Source organism: Alexandromys fortis, unplaced genomic scaffold, assembly GCF_014885135.2.
Source record: "Alexandromys fortis isolate MF-2015 unplaced genomic scaffold, M_Fortis_MF-2015_v1.1 scaffold_5, whole genome shotgun sequence".
NCBI classification, from domain to species: domain Eukaryota; kingdom Metazoa; phylum Chordata; class Mammalia; order Rodentia; family Cricetidae; genus Alexandromys; species Alexandromys fortis.
In genome coordinates, this window is record NW_026067924.1 from 26,434,392 (window position 1) to 26,453,127 (window position 18,736).

Here is an 18,736-nt window from a genome sequence, read left to right on the forward strand (position 1 = left end):
AATAACACATAGCGGTCTTAGGTGTCTCCAAGGGTTGTCTTTCTGCTGTAACAGGGATAGGCCCTGAATATTCTAGGTGAAAAAAAAATTCTAGTATAAAAAATATGTTTATATTTCTTGTCTTTTATTTTCATTATTTCCCCAAAGTTCATCATTATGATGCTATAATTGTTACACTATCTCTTCTGTGACAACTCCTATAATTTCCTCTTAAGGAGCTGATAGCCAGTTCGCTTCTTATGACAGAACACTATGGATCTCTTTCAGATAGATCTTTTATTTGGGTTGATTGAGACCTTGAGTGCCCTGGCCATAGAGAAAATGCCTCACTCTGTGGCTGAGACTGTTTTCAGGACAGTGTAGCTGCTCTGACATAGTACCTTTGACTCCAGGATTTGTCTGATTCTGTCCACAACTAGAGTCTTGTTAACATTAATTCCTCAGAGAATATACATATCCTTAAGGACTGAACAGAGGTATCCACCATTTCCTGTAGGTTGTTTATTTCAGTGACCTGCTGAGTGATACTTAGCATCTGAATGAATAAATCTGGCTTTCCCTTTGCTAAGTGACTCCGCTACTTTACATACCATTAGCACTTGGTCATTGTTGTTCACATTCTCTTACATTCTGACTGGCATTTTGGAACAGAGTTAAACACATTTCCAAGTTGCCAGGTTCACCAGCTGTAAATCTCTGTACTCTTAATACTGTCTTTTTGTCTAGTTCATGAACATAATCTCCTCAGAACTACTCTTTACCTTTTCTCGGGATCCATAGTATACAGAGCCACGACTACTGTCTAGTTTATTGATAAGCCTTCTATGACTGCCATCAGTAAGGCAATTTTGCACACTTGCTCTCATGAATTCAAATCAGTCTACTACACATGTTTAAAAAGAGAAATTAATACAACTAGGCAAAAAAAGTTCCAACAGGTTGCCAATAACAAAATATAGTTTAAAATAGTCAAGATTTTAGTCAAGATTTCATTCATTGTATTTTATCTGACCTTGTTTCAACCAAGATTAGAAAAAAAAATCAACAGTTGAGTATGTAACTTTCTATAGAACTGAACCTGTCACCATAACGGCACTTGTATGCTCATTCTCTTTCTCCAGCATAAGGCAACTGAGCAATCCAACAACACAAATACGAATAATTAGCAAAGCACTTATAGTTTGGTGTTCACCACTAAGAACTCAACACTCACTGAAGTAGTTTAGGGAACCATGACTGAAGACCAATTTTCAAAAAGCCACACAAAGACCGGCATTCTCACAACAGCAAGTGTAGTAAGAGTTAAGAGGCTAATGTGTATAATCAGAGACTGCCTGTTCATTTCCCGGCAGCCCAGACCCAAATAATCACACAGAAACTATACTAACTACAACACTGTTTGCCCAATGACTTAGGTGTATTGATAGCTAGCTCTTACATCTTAAATTAACCCATTTTTATTAATCTGTGTATCTCCATAAGGCTGTGGTTTACCAGTAAGGTTCTGGCGTCCTTCTTCTTTGGCAGTTACATGGCGTCTCTCTGACTCTGCCTTCTTTCTCCCTGCATTCAGATTGGTTTTCCTGCCTAACACTATTCTGCACTGCCATAGGCCAAAGCAGCTTTTTTTTTTTTTTTTTACTGACCAATAGTAATAAAACATATCCACAGCATAGAGAGGGGAATCCCACATCAAATGTAAGCACTGGGAAAGAAGGCATAATGAAACATAAAGGGTAACTATCCCCAATGTGCAACAGTCAGGTATATGAAACCATTGATTCTCATTTGCTTAAAAAAAGTGTCTATCCTGAATCCTTTCTTCCACAATATTTATAAGGCAATTACATGCAAGCCATATGACAAGCACCAAGTCAGCTCCAGGGCCCATAAGCATGAGGAGGCAGAACCACACAGATGAGGCAGAAAAGCATAATAGTTTAGCAGCCTTAGATCTCACTCTTCTAACTATACACTTAGCAACCTAGGTCTCTCACTTGTATGGACTATGTGCTCACACCCTCTTCTAATACTATAAGTAGCAACTTAAGATCCCCATCTTCACTGAGCTATATTCACACCCCTCTCTGGTACAATGGAATAATTTCTCTTTAATGATCATGAAACTTGGACAAGTTCCATTAAAATACATTTCCAGTATAGGAAAGGAAAGGCTGGGGTCTGAAACTGTTTTTGTTTACCTATTTAATAAAGCAAACTATGTCTTCAAAGTTAACTTTCCAGTAGAACCCCATATTTATTATCTTATATGCTTATGCATAATTGGATGTGCATATTATTTAAATCAGATGTTGTCAAATACGGTGGAGTAATAGTTTAGTCCCAGCACTCAGGAGGCAGAAGTAGGTGGATTTCTGTGAGTTCAAGAAAACCTGATCTACACATAGTAAATTCCAGGCCAGTTAGGTCTACATGGTGAGACTGTGTGTGTCTGACTGTCAGCCTGTTCCCTTGTAGCAGATGCATCATGAGAAGGGACATACACAGTAGGCAAAGACTTAAGATAATCCAATTTGTTGATCAAAACAGAAAACGATCCATCACGCCCCAAGTAATCAAACTCTTCTTTTCCTTAAACAGCGCAAAAGGAGACCTAAACAAAACCAGGTTCTTGAACAGTTCCTTACTCTCTTGCAATGTGTTTCTTTCCTATGCATTTGATTTCTTTGTTGTTGAAGAGTTACCTAGCTACTCTTCAGTCTTTGTGGGCTTTTATTTCATCCTTGAATAAAAGATTAAAAACCTGGATATTCCAGGCCCTGGTATCTGTGACCTTGAGCAAGTTCCTTTACCTTTCCTAGGCCTGGCTTTCCATCTGTATTTGAAAACTAACAACAGGTAACACTTCATATCATTGGCTTAAGGACTTTATTAAAAACAGGAGATGAGTTCTGTTATTTCTGTCATTTTGTTGATGAGGTAATACAGACACAGTAGTGAAACTTAAACACTGTATCACTCTTAGATCTAAGTTTTCTCTTAATTCAGAATTGTCTTTGTGTTTGTACTAGCCCCCCCCTCTCCCAGTTGCTCACAGATATCTCTCCTCCAAGCACAAAGGATTCTGGACACCTAACTTTATGGCCTTGATGACCACAAAAGCAAGCACCAAACTCATCCATCTCTAACAGAAAACACCTCCAATTGTAGCCCACCCTCCTCTTCCAGCTGATTTTCTAAGTCAAACAGAAATTGTGATTCTTTCAAAATTTTGCCTTGTCTCACTAATTTCACTTCTATAAATGCCTCACCTACCCACCAGATTTGGAAATATGAAGACTAAGGTGATAAAAACAGGAACATCATTAATTTCTTGTCAATAACTTATTATCACTAAAGGATTCCCCAACAAAAATTTGTTATCGTGGCTATACCTAACCAATCCAACAACTGCAGATGAATAAACACTGCAGTGTCTTTCATGAGCACTGTGCTCAGGCAGACATTAGACACTACAATAATCCCAATGTTACCGCTACGAATAAGACACAGGTGGGTCACCCATCTGTCTCTCTAACTTGAGACTCAATAAGTCAGAGGGCACAAGAAGAGAAGGAAAACCTCAAGTTATTTAAAAGAATATATTATGGGAGGGGGGATTTCTAAATTTATATTATAAAGGAAATATACTAGAAATCTTTGTCTTCAAATACAATTTAAAATGTCATATATATGAGGAATACTTTAAAAATATTTGTGGTACAGAAAAAAGACTTTGATCCAAACTGGTCTGAAAAGTTTGAACACTGAATTCCTTGAATGAATTACTCTGCCTCTATATCTAGGATTTCGCATGTGTCATAGAAAGCTTCAGTGGACAAAAATTCTCAAGCGCTCCCAGGGCATCCACTGGAACTCACCTCTCCTGGCTTCTTCCCTGGCACTGAAAATAAGCTCTTTGCTGGAGCTCAAAAGCTATCATAGATTGTGAGGCAGGTGGAGCCTGTCTGAGACACTCTGTAAAATTGCTGGAGAATTTTTCCTATTTCCAGACTTGCCAAAAATGTTTCTGAATCAAGTCCCACTGTCTTCTAGTATCTCATTATAGTCTCTGGATCACACCCCAACCCCTGTTTTTACAGTAAGTGTAATTAAGGACTTGCTCAGGGAGTAAAAAGTACTTGTATGATTAGGTAAGGCATTCTCTATATTTGCTTTGCAGTAACACAGATGAGGTCACCACAAAACAGAAAATCGAGACTTCTTTCTGAACACCTTAGTATTTTCCCTACCATGCAAACCTAATTCTTACATCATTGTTATTTCCATCTCGTCTCTTACTAACACGGAGCTATTATGTAATACCATAAATTTTGTTTTATAATTATAGTATATTGGTAAGGAAATTCATGAACTAGCAAAGCATGAATGATCTAAAACCTGTGACATTTTGACACTTGCATTCAACTGTTATCCTGTATTATTTGTTTGTTTGTTTTGTTTGTGGTGCTTAGAACTAAATCCAATGCCTCAGCATGCTATGTAAGCAATCTACCCCTCGACCATGTCCCCAGTCCCAGTCTGGTTTTGTTCTACACTACTGGGTAAAATACAAGTTCACTGTCAGGCTTTGAGTTGTTGCATACTATTTTATGACTCATCAAGAAAGCATGATCCAGTCCTAATTGGCAGCATCTTTACCTTTAAGTGACTAAACTCTTATAAGTCTGAATCCCAGACGCTGGGTGGTCATGGGTTTAGTGATGTTCTCTTTTTGCTACTGACTCTTGACAAGAAACCTAATTCATTAAATGTCATTAAAAATAATAGGAAATTCAGCCATTCAAACCAATAGACATGAATAGAATACATCACAGAACAGCAACCTGTGCATGACTCATCAACAACAGAGCTCACTTAGAACACAGGAGACTTGCCTTTTACTGATGAATGTCCTTTCCTCTCACCATTGAAACTGGAAAGAATGCATACTAAGTCCCAGACCAGAAATGCCAGCTGAGTGCCTCTCTCCCCCTTTTGGGGGAGGCAATCTTGCATCTCACCTTTACCTTTCATAGACTCATGACACAACAGAATTCCTTAACAAAGGGAATGTGCCTGTACAGACCTGTGTGTCCCTCAGACTGTGTTGAAGAAGGTCACAAGTACCATCAAACACAGCATAATTCATTGTACAGAGAGCAATTGTATTTCTGTCATGAGGTTAAATAAATAAAACATAACTGAGACAGAATAAAACATGACTCAAGTGTGCACTGAGGAAGCTCAGCAGTCATCCACACAGAAACTGAACCTAACAGTAACAGGCTCAGGCAAGCAGCCAGCCAGCTTTATTTTCTGGATAAAATATACAAGTGTCAACTGACTTGCATTTATATCCTCAAAATAAAGACCAAAATTTTAATTTTCCATGCACCCAAGGTACAAAATTCACCAACCTGAAAACTTTGCCAATCATGGACAACTTTTTCAATCATAATCTAGCAGAGTATCTATCTGCAGCTGGATTTCAGATAAAGTCATCTTCATATTGGCCACACAAAACAATGAGCTGAGTCACTTCATGTAAAGGCATTCACATCAGAGCAACTATCTTCAGTGACAACATCAGATACAGGGGTTTGCAAGCTGAATTATATAAAATAAGTAGAAATCAATGAACTAAAATGTTATTGTCTAGAATCATGTAATCTTTTGTCATTTCTTTTACTGATTACCACTAATGTGGCCAATTGACATTTAGATTCATCCAAATCAGAAATAAAAATAGAACTGTCACCACAGATAAGGGAAGCCTGGTGCAGAAAGCTTGAGCAAAAAAGCATCATGCACACCTGAGCTTTTGGTACTAACCTTGGCTACAACAGTTGTTGGGAATTCTCTCTTACTGCTCTAAGGCCTTGCTGATCCTCACTGGTATGATAGAAAAATAGTGGGCACAGGAGCGGGAGGAACCAGCCAAAGCCTTATTCTACCTCTTCCTGTTATGTGCAAAGTCTTGCCTACAAGTGGGTTGTGCTTACTGTGTGCAGGGGATGAGAGATCCTCACAATGCATATCCTACTTCTCTGAGACAGAATACCAAACTACAGCTGCCTAGAAATATACACAAATAGATCATAATAAGACTGGAATCTAGGGCTGTCCTAACCAGACGGTCCAAGTGAAAAGGCCTTCAACAAGTAGCATTTGCGCTGAACACTAAACAAAACCTAGTACAGGCAAAATACACATTCCCAAGAGTCCTAACAGGGAAAACAGCATGGGGAAGCCAAAATCAGCTCAGGACTGCAGGAGGTACCATAGCTAGACAGGATTGTTAGACCCACTCTCTACTCCTATGGTCTGCAGTAGTAACAGGGAGGGCCCATAAATTCTCACTAACAATAGACACTGTGCACCTTTGAACACTAGGGAATAGCAGAAAATACAAGAAATTTTCCAATTGGCTTTTGTTAGTCTAACTCACACTATGTCTCAAACTAACTCAGCCACAACCTTGTAGGTAGGCATGAATCTACCTGGCTGTGAAAGACAAAGGCAGATGAGCTTCAAACACTGATTCTGCAGAAAGAGCTCCATGCAAAGAAACATTTCATGACTGCCTTGTCATAAGCAATACCTAGCCAATATAAACATTATAAGAAAGGGAGTGGGTATTTAGATTGGGGATAGTTTACTATTTACAGTAACATTGAAATTTGGCTACTTTTTCTTACCAGGTAAGTCTTCTAAAAATAGCAAAGTCTACAACATGTTATAAAAACTCCTCTGAGAACTGTGCTAGGTAGCTGACCTCTATTTTGATCTGGTTTAGTGGACAACAAAGAATCATTTTGAAACCTGCACTTTCTTACTAAAACCTATAAGAGGGTGTGTCAAACAAGTCCCCTTAAGTATCACCTTCTCTTATAAAATAATTTTCAACCTATTATTTATCCTCTTTGATTCTATCTTCATAACTTTTAGTATACTCTTCCCTATCTGAATAGAGGTGGGCACTCAGCATTGTGCTGAACAAAGAGAAGCCATCTTTCCCAGCAGGTGCATCACTACCATTCCTCTCACTGTGTTATGCCCTGAGTAGCAGTGAAAATCCTGCAGATAAAACTGTGTCTTGAGTATTCTCATCAGGAAGGAACCATAGCCTGGCAACTCTGCATCTAGTATCCTAACTTCATCTTATGGAGCTCTAATTCATAAACATGTGTCCCAAGCACCTCAGAAATACTTAAATACTTTCTCAGGAAATCTTAATTTTTATCTGGTAAATAAAACAGGTACATTCAACTACAAGCTCCATACATAACCTACTGTGGCAGAATGTCTTCCCAGATAGACTGGTCAAGAAAGAGTTCCCAGCTATAGAAACACCTGCTTTCCTCACTATTCCTAAGTCCTGACGATGAATGAACATTCATACATTGGCAACTTTTCAGAAGGAGATTATCTAAAAAATGTTTTTGCTAGGAAGGGTGGTAGTTTGAATGAGAATGGTTCATATATTGGAACGCTTATTTACCAGAAGCATAATCTAGAACATGCACTGTTTGGGAAGGATTAGGAGGTGTGACCTTGTTGGAGAAGGTGTGTCATTGGGAGTGGGCTTTGAGGTTTCAAAATCTCTTGCCAGGCTCCCCTTCTTCTTCTGCCCCCTCTCTGCCTGCAGATCAGGATGTAAATAAAGCTTTAAGTTACTGTTGTAGCACCACGCTAGTCTGCTTCTCACCATGACGATCATGGACTCTCCAAACTGTAAGCAAGTCTCCAATTAGGTATTCTCTTGGCGGACCAAACCTCTGGCACCTTCAGTGTCAGCCCTATGCATGGGGAAAGACCTTCAAAACTGTCCTCTGCCCAAGAGCTGGTCTCTGTCAGGGTTGCAGGGCTCACCGAAACGAAAGTAAAACAGAGGCCGATTCCCCGCTGCACTGGCTGCCCGCTCCCGGGCCGCAGCTTCTCTGATGTCGCACACCCCGATGTGGGTGGAGCGGAACGGTCTCCTCGGCACGCCTTCACCGGGCTGCAGTCTACACCGAACCACGGCAGCTCCATTCGCTGCTGTAACAAGTTGAAAAAAAACTAATTAATTCAGACTTTAGTTTTTTTTAAATTTGTTACAGCGCTGAGCAGAGCTGCCGACCCCATGCAGAAACAGCACACACCAAAGGCTCCACTAGGTGCAGAAACCCTCTGCCCCCAGCCAGACCCAATGAAGGCTACAGAATATCCCAGACAAGCCAGTAACTGCTCCTTTTTCACTTTTATTTGATATGGCAAATCAATATCCAACAGAATCGTCAAATTAACCAAGTAGCCTTCCTCAAGGACAGGGCAGACACACACAGACATCAACAAGTGACCGACCTTTCTGGCAGTCACACAAGGGGAGGCAAAGGTGGAGAAATACCTTCCCCCAACAACTTTTACCAGTCTATTTCCTTTTTCTTCTTCCAAATAAAACCATGTCTTGCCAGACCACAAGAAATCAGTCCCTCAGCTAACACACATAGGACCATTTTTACACCAGCTTCCTTAAAAATCGCATGAAAAGTCTTAACGAGCGGAACTACAAGCACAGCAAACTCCCTCTACTACTGCTATCAAGGTCAGTAGCCATAGCACTTTTTTGTTTCTGTCATATCAATTCTATAACACTGGGGGTGTCATATCCTGGAGGGAATGGAAATGGGGTTTGCACAAAAGCACTTCAAGCTTCTTTCACAGAAACTGCACTTTGAGGTTTTACCTTTAACATGTGTGTTACTAGCCTTTTACCTTGAGGAGGGATATTGCTTGCATTCACTTTGAGCAGTTTCTAAAGCCTAGCAAATAATCAAGGTTGACCTTTAAGCAATGAGAGCTGACACTGGGAATCCATCCATGCTGGAATGCCAATGTAGCTCCATTTTCTTTTTCTTAAAATCTGTACAATCTATCTCAAGTACAGAAATTCTCCAAAGCCACACATGATGTGATAGTGGCAGGAAGTATACCTTGTACTTTGCAAGTATAAGTAATGCATATTTTACCACCATCTCTAAAAACACCAGACTTCTACAATCATATCCTCTGAGTCAGGCTACCACAACACTTTCTAATTATCTCAAATCTTGTATTAATTTAAACCATAATCAATAGCAATAATTAGCTCATCAAGTCAAAAATCATGTTTAAACCAGAAATGCCTATTTTTTTAATTACAGCGTTTCAAAGACACCAATTATTGATCTCCATCTATAGATGAAATAACTACTAAGTTATATTAGATATGTTTATAGAAAAGTTACATGTGCCTTCAATATTCACAAAATCTATGAGTAATTATACAAAGAAGCAAGTTGTGGAGAATGCAGGTGTCAAGTGTGTACTCTTCAGGCAAATTCCAGAGTGAGAGAAAAGCCTCTTTCAAATGTGGGTATTAACTTTTAAAACTAGACAATTTATACTATTCAAATTGTACGTACTTGGAGGCTGAGGAAGGTAAGCTCCAATTAATTTTGACCTCTTCTTTTCATATCCCTTTTGTGTAATGTCACCTGTAAGAGAAGGGAAAAAAAGAAAGCATTCAGGATAATTTCAATGGGTACAGTTGGTCATTTAATGGAGTATGATAAAAATATTCCGACACTTGTAACTATCTTTTGTTTGCTTTATAATAAGAGATTTATAAAGGAACCATTGTGTATCATTTACTTTAACTTCTTCCTTTAGCCCCCAAAAAGAAAATCATAGGCATTCATGTTATATGAAAACTCATTTGCTCAACAAATGCTCATTTCCAGCCCCTTCATCCTAAGAGTCCAAAATTATGTCTCGGCGATTTTATTCACGTCTGCAGGCACAGAAAGCCTGCTCAGTCTTCAGGGGGCTCTTATTAACTTAATCAACAATGGACTGGACAACTGTCTGGGCCAGAAAGTTGGCATCACCATTACAAACAGGCATTGCCTTTCATTAATGAAGGTTTTTTTGTTTTTGTTTTTGTTTTTTTCCCCTAATCAGGCACGTCAGTCACAAGGACTTGAAACTGCTAAGATGATGGAGGAGGAGGAGGAGGAGGAGGAGGAGGAGGAGGAGGAGGAGGAGGAGGAGGAGGAGGAGGAGGAGGAGGAGGAGGAGGAAGAAGAAGAAGAAGAAGAAGAAGAAGAAGAAGACGACGACGACGACGACGACGACGACGACGACGACGACGACGACGACGACCAAAGAAATGAGATAAATCCAAGCAAAAGAAGATGGGACCCATGGAGATTTAGAAGACATTCATTGTTTAAATAAGAATTCAAATGATAAAGCCAAAGATTTATACACAGAAGTCAAAGAAAGTCAGACCTTTCCCGAAGGGTTAGGTCACTAAGGATAAAGGCAAAATAACACTTATTAATATGTAATAGTCTTTCCTAACTGTAAGCTCCAAAATATAATGCCAATTTTGTCCTTCGTTTTTAAAAAGAAAAAACACATATGTGCACACATGTAGATATGTGTACAAGTATACAAGCTCACACACACGTGTGCACATACACACACAAACACGCTCACACATATGAACTACAAGCTTTGTACTTAAATTGGGGGGATTATAAAGCTAATTTTGCCCTTTAATTTTTTGAAGATATTTTAGATTTTTATTCCTTGCATTCTGACATACTCTTCAAAGAGAAAAAAAGATTTGTGCTTCTATGAAAACAAAGCAAACCAACTAATAATTATTATTATGCCTGATCAAGTTGGTAAATTAGCTTATTCTAGTGATACGTGATTATTATGGTCATGTGACCCTATAGATCTGAAAGCTAATTCTATTACTCAAAGCTGTTCTACACATCTCTGCTTAGGTTAAAAAATAATGTACAACCAGTATTTAAATGTGAGCCATAAGATAGTAGAGAAATATGGAGTACACACTCCCTTATCAACTAGCAAGCATATTTTATGCTAAATGTATCTTATTACACCACTATGAATGAAAGGGTCTGTATAAATGTTCCACAAAGATTAAGCCAGCATCATATACAGCTATACTTTACAACCCTCAACCATCAGCTATATATCAATCCCTGAGGCTGCTGCATTACTCTTATAACTGCATGCCCCCTGCAAATCTCAGCTCCTCACTACCACAACCACTATAGGCATGTTGGCATAGTCTAGAATATTCTTTCGATTGGCCAGGAAAATAAGGGAATAGGGTATTGTATTACAGGCTGGCTGTGAAATTTGCTTTTGCCCTCCTTCTATAATTGTCTGTACCTGTAGCACAACAAGAAGGAGAAAAAGTCTGGCTTTGAAGAAATAAAATAGTTTGTAAACACAATAAAAATCTTTAGAGCCTAGTTCTATGATGTTTAAAGCCAGAGTCTAGGACCAGTAATAAGAGAGGCCTGATTTACTGGTCCACTTCAACATTCCTGACAGTAAAAAGGAACGGGGTGGAACACTGGCACCCTTCTGGCTAACCTAAACATCTCATCACACTCACAGAAAAGATAGAGCTTTCTGTCCTAGAAAGCAAAACAGAAACAACCTCCCATCCCATACGCATAGCTTCTTGAGAAATCCCCCAAACAGCAGATCAAGAGTGCTGCAGAAGCAGTTGCTTTACTGCCTGGCTCCTTATAGGATATGGTAACCTTGACTAACAAGTAAGAGCTTTTATGAACAATAATCATGCTTTAAACACAACATTACAACTGCAGAAGCTAGTTTTCATATTAATCGTAATGCTGTATAATCTGTCTTGTCTCTGACCGAGACAAAACCTAAACCATCGCCTGCTAAATTAAAGGGAATAAGGCAGGCCTATAGGAAAATGAAAAGGAATGGGGAGAACATGTAAGGCTGCATGTGGAAAGCTGTAATAAAGAGGACGTCATTTGGGCTTTAGACAAGATACTATCTTTGCACTTTCCCAGCTACTGCCCATGTCCAGACTGAGTAGCTGCTTTGATAATCCTACTATCAAATTTTAGTTCAGGTAAACCCAGAATCATTTCACATGTTGATTATACACAAAATTTAGCTCGAGTTTCATTAATTTCTCAACTGAACACTTAAAAGTCAGAAGGGACTTTTTTTTTTTTTTTTTTACTATAGATCAACTTCAAAGGAAATGAACTTTAAGTTCTGTCTTACTTCAGAATTGGTGTTATTTTTGGAAAGTTCTGGTTGCTTTAAGGCTATCAAGATCTAAGAATATTATTTTCCCCCAGCTCTGAATTCTCTCCTATACTCAAAGATAAACCAAACAAAACCAAAAACAACTGAGCATCCCCACAGAGGATACTGAAGACTTCCAGATGACCACCACCTCCAGAACCTGGGAGAGTGCAGGAAGACACTACAGAATGATATCTACCTGTCACTCATAGTAGCCACACAAGGATCAGCAAGCAGTCATGTGGGCCAATGGAAGCTCTCTGGTCTGTGCTTTTAAAAGTCTTCAGTGGCTGACAGTCTGGGCCATTATCAATAAACCATCACTTGCAAAGCTACATATATATCAGGTGGTTCTTTACAGAAAGTTCTGAAGAACTCTGTCCCGAATGTCCTGGCAATCCCTTTTATTCTTAACAACAACTGATTTTAGAGGGTGAAACCAAGGCACAAATATTATTTATGATTCTTGATTCAGACTATAGATTTGGAGACAAATGTATCCTTAACTCCAACAATCTTTTTTTCTATTACAACCACATCTAGTACTGCTCCCTATACTCTGGCCAAAACTGGGGTAGATATTGTACCGAGAAAAGACACTGGCATTCCTGACTTTGCTAGTGCATTCTTTCCTGACTGAACATCTTCTGACCCAGGTTTTAAATGGTTCTAAATGGAGAATCACCCAGCAAACAGTTTCCTTTTAGACTCCTCCCAATCCCTATCCAAGGAAGATAGCACTTCCAGGCTTTGGGTGACCACAGCATAGATGATGACTACCCAATTTCCATACGATCTTGAATGTACTTGTCCGTGATGCATTCATGTAACATATATTTACATAAGGCATATTCTGCAGACCATAGTGTTGAGCTTTTGTGAAAGAGCCCATGTCTTAGAGAATTCAGTCCTGACCCCACTATTTTCCCATTCTAGGAGTATGAGTTGATCAATTAATTCACACAGTAAGACAAAGTGAGAAACATCAAAGTCTATCTCTGACAAAGATGTAACTGGTGGCAACGGCAGCATAAACAATCAGCATAGACGCAGGGATGATTAACTGTTGGGTGACTGTGGGGCAGAGGGTAAAGGGCAGAGGGGAAAAGTCATATTAACTATGTTATTAAAATATGCCACACAACAGGTCAATTGGTAGTGCTCAAAAAATGTGCTACCATCTGTAGCACTGAGACTAGACTCATTTGTGGACCCAAAGCATCAGGGCTAAAAATACCATTGCTATTTTCTAAATCCTGAACTATTTATGCATCTGGTAGACAGAGATCCAGCAGATTATAACCAACTCTCCCTGAAAATTTATAACAAACTTTCCAATCAAACTTTTTATGTAGCTTTCTGAAAGCAATGATTTTTGTACTAATGAAGATACAGATAGTTACAGATTATTGTCTGAACAGAACGGATGATACATTATAGTAGATGACAGGCAGATGATTGTTGATACATAAAAGCAGGTAAAAATGGATTATTAATCAATAACAAAAATAGGAAAGATAGTATGAAGAAATTGATTGATGGGCAAATGACAGAGACAGAGAGCAGGCAGTAGATTTTGCAAACATCTCCCTTCCATACACCTCCATGGCTCCAGTTCGAGGCTTAACCACTGTCAATGCTCTAGCGTCACCACGGAAGCACGAGGCTCTCAGCAAGCAAATATGGTTTCCCATTTTACATCAGTTCAGGCTAAACAGCCAATTGGCTGCCTCATTTCTCTGCTTTCTACAGTGGATCTGCACTATACATACAGTCTTCAGGATAAAGCCACATAAACTCAAGGAGGAAAAGTTACGAGACCAAGGAAGCAAATACTCAGCTTCTAAGCAAAACTTCATTTTCTCTCTTTTATTAACAGATACACCACCCCATAGTGTACAGCAGGTTAGCTAACATTCCTTTAACTTGCAAACTAAAGCCAATACCAACCATTAAAGACTATTTTGAAAGTCAACTCCAATCAATAGAAGCTTCTTAGGCAATGAAGAATTTTGCTGATTCTAAATGTGTATCCTTCACAAAGTGGTTCCTCACATTGAGCCTTAAACCATATAATTACTTGTTTATTTTCCACAGAAAATTCCAAATAGCACACTTTCTATCTTTTATACCCAAGATATTCATAAATACAGATAAGAAACTTAGAAAAAGGTCAGTGTATAAATTTTAACCTCAGCAATAATAAATTAAAAGTGATTTCTTGAAACAACCATCAATTTCAAGAAAAATGCTCCTTATTTTAAGTTCTCCAACACTTCAGATTCAAGAAGTATATTTTTCTTCCTTTTAAAGAAAGAAAAGCAATTCAGTTGGCTTGGTGGTGCACCTTAGAATTCTAGCCACTCTGAGAGCTGAGTCAGGAGTATAACAAGTTCAAAGTCATCCTGAGTTACAAACAGTAAAGACCCTATGTGATGAAGTGTTTGCCTACATATCCAAGTCCTAAATTCAATCACCAGTACTACAAAAATACAATGGAAAGATTAATAAACAAATCATAAATTTACAGAGAAAAATAGAAGTAAAATCCACATGAGGTCAAACAACACTCTGAGAAAATACACAATTTTCTTTTCTCTCCCCACAAGAAGATTTCTCTTATTTTGCAGACTAGTGTTTCAGAGAAGAAATTTCAAGTCAGAAAAGTAACACTGGCCCAGCAAATGCAAAAGTTACAGTGACAAAAAAAAAAAAAAAGTCACTGTGGCCACAAAGCAAGTTTGCAAACTTTGACCTCAAGGAATTCATGCAGAGCCAACCTAATTGCTGCCCAGCTCTAGACATGAAATCTTGGAGAGTCCCTTGGTTCTCGAGGATAAAATGTGTAGTGCTAAGCTACTTTCAGGGCAAGGATTAGTTCTGAGTAAACAGACAAGTTTAACAGTGATCATTTCCATTCTTGGTGTTGAGAGTTTATTTTATTATTTAATGCTGGAACGAATGCTTTGTATAACAAAGGCATTATTTCCATGTTTGGAATTTTATGGTTGTCAGAGGTCTTCCTAAGGCTCCTCTGTAAAGTCAACTACTTTATATAACTTTGGGGAGCTCAAAAGCTCCAGTTCTCTTGTAGAAAGTGTTTTAGCTCTGTTATAAGCTTTTCTCCAGAAAGAAATTATCATTCACAACTTTTACAAGCACTCTTCACCTGGCAGCAGAAGCAGGCAGATGTAGGAACTCTTCTTACCCAAAGCAACCTGCACTCAACCTAGAATACTTGGTGGACCACCACGTGTCTTTTTGTTCTCACTGATAAGACAGAGGTAATGCACGTCAACTTCCTATTGGTGATTGAAATTGCATGTACAAAATCTCAAAGTACGGGCCAAGGGGAATGGCTTAAAGGTTGAAGTACTTGCCATACAAGCATGAGGGCCTGAGTTTGGATCTGCAGAAGTCACAAACACCCAGCTACAATGACACCCATTTATAATCTTAGTACTGCCCTGGTACGATAAGACACAGAAACAGGGAATCTGCAGAAGCTCACAGACTAGCTAGCCTGGTATGAGTAGCAATAAACAAGATAGAACCTGTCTTAAACAAAGCAGAAGCCCGGGACGAAAAACTGAGGTTGTACTCCAATCCACACTTGTCTGCCTTGGTACATGTGTACTTGCATTTACACACACAAACAGGGACATACACACAGAGACACAATACACACAATTCTTTTTAAATTTTCAACAAATACTTCAGTTAGCTATGACATATTCAAACTTATGACCTATCTTACAATAGAATAGGAAGATGTGTGTCATGTACAAGCAATTGCTAAGCATAAATGAAACTACATGACTATATTGGTGACAGAAACAATAGAGGACAAAGAAAAGCTAGCTGAATATGAGGAGTTCTGAAGAAAGTTAAAATCCTGTTTTTCTTTGGTGCTACTGCCATCTATCTCTAGGTGATGCTCCTTGCTTGCCTTGTCCAGAAGCCTGTCCTCTTTACACAATTAGCATTCACAGACATCCCAACTCACACAGACAGATCTCTTTCAGGAATTGAAATGTGAACACTGTTTGCCTTGCTTACAGATTTAGCACCTGCAGGCTTCCCCCATGCATATCTACTCATCAGCCAGAGAGATCAGTTTCAAGAACAGGAATGTAAACATGGGGCCTATCCAAGCATCTCACTGCTGTGAAAAGGATCCCTTCCTCAGAGGGTCACAAGCCACATTTGAGCCTACCCCTCTACTTTCTTGGGTATTAGTCATATCAAATCATAATTTACTACATCTTCCCTTTATTATTACCAATACTAGTCTATTTATCACAGAATTCTCATACTCACACCATACTCCCAATGAAAACTCAGAAACTTATCTTTCTTAAAGACATTTTAAGTTAAGGAAACAGAGGACATTAACACCTGTGCTAAAATGAAAAAAATACCAAAGCTCACTCAAATATGCAGAGGGAATGACAGACATTCTCAGGCATTACAGATGAACAAGACGTGAAATTTATGTGTGCAATATAAGTGAACTACCATAAGGCTCTCCCCAACACTTAGCTAATGACATAAACAGAAAAAAAAAAGTGTTTTAAGTGTGTTACTGTATACGTTAGCCTGTCAGGTCTCAAACCATTTACATGTTTACTAACTCTTTATGCTTATTCTTTTGTAGGTCTTCTACATTTCTCTTTAACAGGTCTAAAACTCCAGTTACAAGACGTACTTTAGGAAAGCAGACTGTATTCCATTGTCAACAAAAGAACAAGTACCTGTGAAAAGGAAAAATCTGTAGAAGTACAGTTACTGGGTGGAAGACTTGAAGACAAACTTCTATATGACTGAGAAGTAACTCCACACAAATCCCTAAAGATCTTAAGGGTAAGAATTCCAATAAAGCCATTGGGGTGGTGAGGTTACCAAATAGTCAGCTGAATTTGTAGTAACTTACACAGTTGCTGTACTAATGTACTGATGTCTAAGGTTCCTTTTACTTATTGTGTGTGTATGTGTATTGTATGAACATGTGTGTATGAGTGTTTGTGTGTGCATATGTGTGCACGCATGCAAACATGTGGAGGCCAGAGGTTAGCAATGGTGTCTTAATCAATAGTTTTTGATATTATACACATACAGCTCTCAGACTCAGTCTAACTAAGCAGCATGCTCTGAGAATCCCATCATTACCTCCTTAGCCCTAGAATTACAGGCAAAATGCCATGCTCACACAGCAAGCCTTTATCCACTGACTATCTCCCAATCCCTGACAAGAGGGGCTCTAAACAAGGTCCATGAGACCCCCAGTGACCATTTGGCTTGTCAGTCCAGAAGCATTTTAAGTGATAACTTTATGAAAAACTACTTAAGTAACTTGCTCAAAATTCTATACAAGCATCATTTTTTAAAGTGATTTAAGAGATTTGGATATACTTTCTTTAATCAAAAAAGAGAATCTACAGGGTGGGAGAGATGGATCAGTGGTTAAGAGTACTATTCTTGTAGAGAACTCGGCTTGGATTCTCAGTACACATGATGGCTCACAATCATATGGAATTCTAGTCTCAGAGAATCTGACACCCTCTTCTGACCTTTGTGGGAACCAAGAAAACACCTGGTACACAAATACAAATGCAGGCAAAATACATACATACATACATACATACATATATATAATTTTTTTCAAAAGGAACCTACTACTGCCACTTAGCTAGTCGAGCCTAATACCTAACAAAATTCTAAAATGTAGCTCTCACATCTCATCAAAGAAGCTTCTTTTTACAGTAAATGAAGACCATTGTAGGAAACTAAAATCTGACACAATGCAGAGATCAAAAGATAATGGGAAACCCAACCACAACAAGGAACATTGTAAAAGGGGGTAAAACACCTTTTAACTATACTACAGTGTGGTGAGCATTTGACTTAAACCAATCAGGTTCAAGTCCACTCACAGGTGGAATATAAGATAGTATGATGGTTATTTGTCCTTACATTTTTAATTTTTTGGTATGTATAAGATAAACTTATGCTTGTTTTATTACTTTTTCTTAATGGAAGATGCATTTATTTGAAACAACAACAAAAAAGCAGACATATCCATATGGATCATGAAGATTCAAAATGCATAGTATTTATGTTTCCCTCATGGTTTTTCCTTAAAGTCAGTATGTTCAAAAGTTTGTCTCCATTAAAAAAACAAAACCCACTTCCTTTTTTTTTCTTTTTTTTCTTTTTTTTATTTTATTGAGAATAGGGAAAAAAAAGTTTCCGCCTCCTCCCAGCCTCCCATTTCCCTCCCCCTTCCCCCCACTCCTCTCCCCCTCCCTCTCCAATCCAAAGAGCAGTCATGGTTCCCTGCCCTGTGGAAAGTCCAAGGACCTCCCCTCTCCGTCCATGTCTAGGAAGGTGAACATTCAAACTGGCTAGGCTCCCACCAAGCCGTATCATGAAGTAGGATCAAAACCCCTTGCCATTGACCTTGGCTTCTCATCAGTCCTCATTGTTCGCCATGATCAGAGAGTCCGGTTTTATCCCATGCTTTTTCAATCACAGTCCAGCTGGCCTTGGTGAGCTCCCAATAGATCAGCCCCACTGTCTCAGTGGGTGGGTG

The 18,736-nt window shown here is 38.8% G+C and overlaps 1 protein-coding gene across 3 annotated transcripts in view; it reads right to left on the reverse strand.

Moving 5' to 3' along the window:
• Positions 1-18,736, reverse strand: part of Dip2c (disco interacting protein 2 homolog C) — a 353,635-nt gene that overhangs the window by 160,317 nt on the left and 174,582 nt on the right. For 2 of the 3 annotated variants that reach the window (XM_050142287.1, XM_050142289.1), the window contains exons 2-3: positions 9,450-9,521; positions 7,876-8,043 (exon numbers count right to left, since the gene is read on the reverse strand). In XM_050142287.1, the coding sequence (XP_049998244.1) occupies positions 7,876-8,043; positions 9,450-9,521 (240 nt within the window). The remainder of the gene's footprint in view (positions 1-7,875; positions 8,044-9,449; positions 9,522-18,736) is intronic. The other variant, XM_050142290.1, reaches the window with a different exon arrangement.